Source organism: Aplysia californica, unplaced genomic scaffold (assembly GCF_000002075.1).
Source record: "Aplysia californica isolate F4 #8 unplaced genomic scaffold, AplCal3.0 scaffold00316, whole genome shotgun sequence".
Classification (NCBI taxonomy): Eukaryota; Metazoa; Mollusca; class Gastropoda; order Aplysiida; family Aplysiidae; genus Aplysia; species Aplysia californica.
This window is the reverse complement of record NW_004797586.1, coordinates 342,270-346,255: the sequence shown is the minus strand read 5'-3', so window position 1 is coordinate 346,255 and position 3,986 is coordinate 342,270. Positions and strand designations below refer to the sequence as shown.

The following is a 3,986-nucleotide window of genomic DNA, read 5'->3' as shown; positions in this document are numbered from 1 at the left end:
GAGAGAGAGAGAGAGAGAGAGAGAGATAGAGAGAGAGAAAGAGAGGGGGGGGAGAGATAGTGTAGGCCTACATGTTTTGTTTTTGAAAGTGCGAACGAACGTAATAGCAGTAGCAGACGCGGAAATATGCAAGAGCGAACAATGAATTACAAGTGTGAAAATCACGTAATAGTTGTAGTTCATCGATTTACAGAACTAGAACTGATATAATTCTCTCGGTGGTCTTCTAATGATTTTTTTTGCTAAGGTTTGTTTGTTTGGTTGGTTTTTTGTGGGGTTTTTTGTTTTGTTTTTTTGGAACCGTCTTGCATTGTTAAAAAGCTTCACATGTTAAGAGATTTTCTCGCTGCGCCAGACTCGAAATAGACTAAAATCACAATTTTAGCGTTGATTGATTCTGACACGCAGGGTCGAAAGCTTGCCTTGTAAATGATCTAAGTTTCGTCAATGGGGGCGTAAAAACATCTTTTTTAAAGTTTTAATTCTCCACTTTTCTAAAGTGTTTAGATCTAGATCTAAACCCACTTGTTTCTTGTCTGTACTTTTCAGGGGGCTACATCGTGAACGTGTTCCGTGAGGAAGCGGTCCGTGTGGCGTGGTACGAGGAGGGTTTGGAGCCCTTCATGAAACAACTGGAGGCTGAGGGCGTGTGGAAAGAGGAGAGTCGTGAATATTTCCCCACCTTCATCGGAGACGTTCCAGGCATCGTACTCATACATAAAGTCCTGTAACTCTAACAAAGGTTTCGACCACACCGTCCCATTATTATTCACACTATCAAACATTTATCATTTAGTTCCTCTCTTCTTATCAAAACGGTGTCATGCAATCTTTATTTTTTTTAAATAATCTTCGAACACAAGTTGACTTCTCTAACAGATAAAAGCTGTTTATCATTTCAAGAGGTTGATTTTTATACGCGATACAAGAAACATTCACTTCAAATTTACACTTGTGTTCAACGGTATTTTGGTATAAATCACCACCACCACCCCCTTTCCCCCTTGGAGGAGGGGGGGGGGGATTAAGCTGATCTAACAATAGTTTTTTCAAATCTAATCAACGGCTGTCACTTCCAGACAAGCTGCTTCTTTGTGTTTCAATATTTCATGCTCACACAATTTTCCTTGGAACATGTATTTGGCAGGCTGTGGGGGGAGGTGGGGGGATCATTGTAAATGTTTATCGGTGAAAGGCTCTTTACTCATGATACTTTTGTTTAGTATAATATTAAGTACTGCGTCAAGACAAAACCTTTGGCCAACAATTTTGCTGGGGATTTGTTCACAATGAAAATAAGTGAAGTACATCTACAATGTGCGACTAATTACCGTACTGTATTGTGTTGTTTCGTAGACTTCTCTTATTTCCATTGTCCACTGCTCTCCCACAAAGCTATTGATCTACGACTTTGTTGTAGTGTGGTACTACTTCTAGGCTTGTCATATTCCAATGTACAATGTATATTTAATTTTGTAGCACCACTCGTGGTTTGTTGTAGCAATATGTGTAGTTTAAACACCATCAATATCAAGGCACTTACAGCTGTCTTGTTTTTGTTGTTGAACATAATTTGTGATTTCAAATTTCAACGCAGTTTGCTCAATTGTTACTTATTGTTGAGACTGAATTGTGATGAATAAATTGTCATAAAGGGGGAAAATCTCCTCCAAATATTTGGTGATTTCATTTCCCTTTTTCCTGCATCGGTAGAATATGACTAGCAACGGAGAAAAAATTCCTAAACTTTTAGGACCCGTGGAAACGGATCACATTGTCTAATACATTGTACTTTCATTTTGTATTAAGATTGTTTTCGCCACCATCAACCTGAAGTCAGGTGGAAACAGTACAGTTTCAGGAATCGGGATTTCTAGATTCATCTGGAAAATCGGCAAATCTGATACATGTACATAGTAATTTTTTAGCATCTCAGGAAAGGAATGAATGGGAAACTAAACTCGCACAAAAAAGTCAAGGAACAAAATTTCAAAGAAAGATAACTTAAGAACAGTTTAACCAAATTTATTCATTTTTTCCAAAAAGTTGCTTTCGACTCTTTAGATTACGTGTGTACAATTTCAGATTTCAACAAAAACGAGAAGTTCGTGTAAAATGAGTTTAAGTCACACTGGTCGGATTTCAAAAGTCTGAACAGCCATAGTTCTTCATGAACATGGTCAATAGTGGGTACTGCCACCCGGTTTGATCAAACACTCGGCACAGCGTCGACGTATGGACAGGACATGCCTTCGGAGGACTTGTTGCAGTAGGTTCTGCCCCTCCTGGACGAGGTAGCCAAGAGTTGCTTAACGTTTTGTGCAGGAGGGTGGTTGTCTCTTATCCACCGGTCAATGGGATCCCAAATGTTCTCTATTGGGTTCAAATCTGGACTACAAGCTGGTCAGTCCATGCGGGTGGCAGCTCGCTGCTGCAGGAAGTCCCCAACGATGCGTGCGCGATGTTGCGTGGCGTTGTCGTCCTGCAGTACAGCCTGGGGTCCAATCTGTTGCAGGAGAGAAACAGCAAGGGGGACGCAGGATTTCCTTCCTGTACCTTGCCGCGGTCAAATTGCCCTGTATATGGTACATGGGGTCTTGTGGTGAGCTGAGAAGCCTCCCCACACCAGAACGGGCCCTCCACCGTAGGGCGCCACATGCTGGATGCACTCAGGGTGGAACAGCTCTCCTCGGCGCCTCCAGACGTGGGCTCGCCTGTCTAGGTGCAGCAGGTTGAATCTGGATTCGTCCGAGAAGACTACCTGGTCCCACTGACATTGTGTCCACTGTGAATGGTGAGCAGACCACGCCCGACCAGCTGCTTTGTGGGGCAGCGTGTGCCTTGGGCGCCTGGCAGGGACACGAGAAGCGAACTTGGCTCTATGGTTACAGTTCCTTACCGTCTGCTCGCTCTCTTGGACATTGGCAGTCACCCGTAGTTGGTCCCTGGTGTCGTTTGAAGTAGTGGTTCGTGACATCACAGCCTGTCTGACGATGAACCGGTCGATGCTGTCGTTGGTCAAACATGGCACCCTGGTTGAGGCCTGTCCTGGACCCTTCCGGTCGCTCGTCATCGTTCTTTCAGCCTCCTTATGACTGGTGGGGACACCCCAAGTCGATGTGCAACAATTGGGAACGTGGAGCCATCTTGGAGCCAGGCAAGGACTCGTCCTCTGTCGACATCAGGCAGCGAGCGTCGTTGGACCATCGTGTTGTAATGAAGCGTGGCTGAAAATCGCTGCCTTATAAAGGGTTGTAAGGGAACAATAATCGCAGCTAAGACATCTGTTTAGCACGTGCCAAGCTTAGTTTTAGCTAACAGTCCCTATGCCAATGTTGCTGAAGCAGAGAAATTTAGCCCATTTTTCATGATTTTTCGACTGTGTTTCAGAATGCCCTGCGCCGTCAATGTGAAGCTAGTGCGGGCAAATTTGCTGTACAGGCAAACTGTGTCTAGTCGTCAGTGCGTGTGCCAAGTTTGGTTGACTGATCTTAACGGGTTTGTGAGATATTGAAGTTTAAATTTGACAGGTGAAAACATAAGCTGTTCCTTGACTTTTTCGGGCGAGTTTATGAACGCCGATTTTTTTTCTAAGAGCACTTGGTGATGATTCCATATCACTGGATCTATATACACACAAGACAAAATTATTTGTGGAAATTCCATCACGCACACTCATCCTTTGGCCTCCGAAGGACTTATCTATCTGAATCATTTGTGGCACATGGACTGATGACGGTCATATCGTGATTGCAACAACAAAAAAAACCTGTTGTTTTAGTGCCCTTTTCACTTTCAACACTGGAAGCTTATTCCGAAGACAGGACTTCCTTCACTAAACTGTCTTCTCACAACTGAGAAACAGAAAGTTTTTCGTTGTTGTTTTTTCGTGTTTTATTTTTGTTTTGTTTTGTAGGGTTTTTTTAAAATTCTTAATAGCAAATCATTTTTGTTCGGGTCGGATCAACATCAGACTTTTAAAGTCC

The 3,986-nt window shown here is 43.2% G+C and overlaps 1 protein-coding gene across 1 annotated transcript in view; it reads left to right on the top strand.

Annotated features, from left to right (window-relative positions):
- LOC101862594 (demethylmenaquinone methyltransferase) overlaps positions 1–1,676 on the top strand; it is a gene marked incomplete in the record, with an annotated part of 7,254 nt that extends 5,578 nt beyond the window's left edge. Inside the window, 1 exon segment of the mRNA XM_035970751.1 lies at positions 550–1,676. Coding sequence (XP_035826644.1) covers positions 550–731 — 182 coding nt within the window.
- Positions 1,677–3,986: the final 2,310 nt, after the last annotated feature.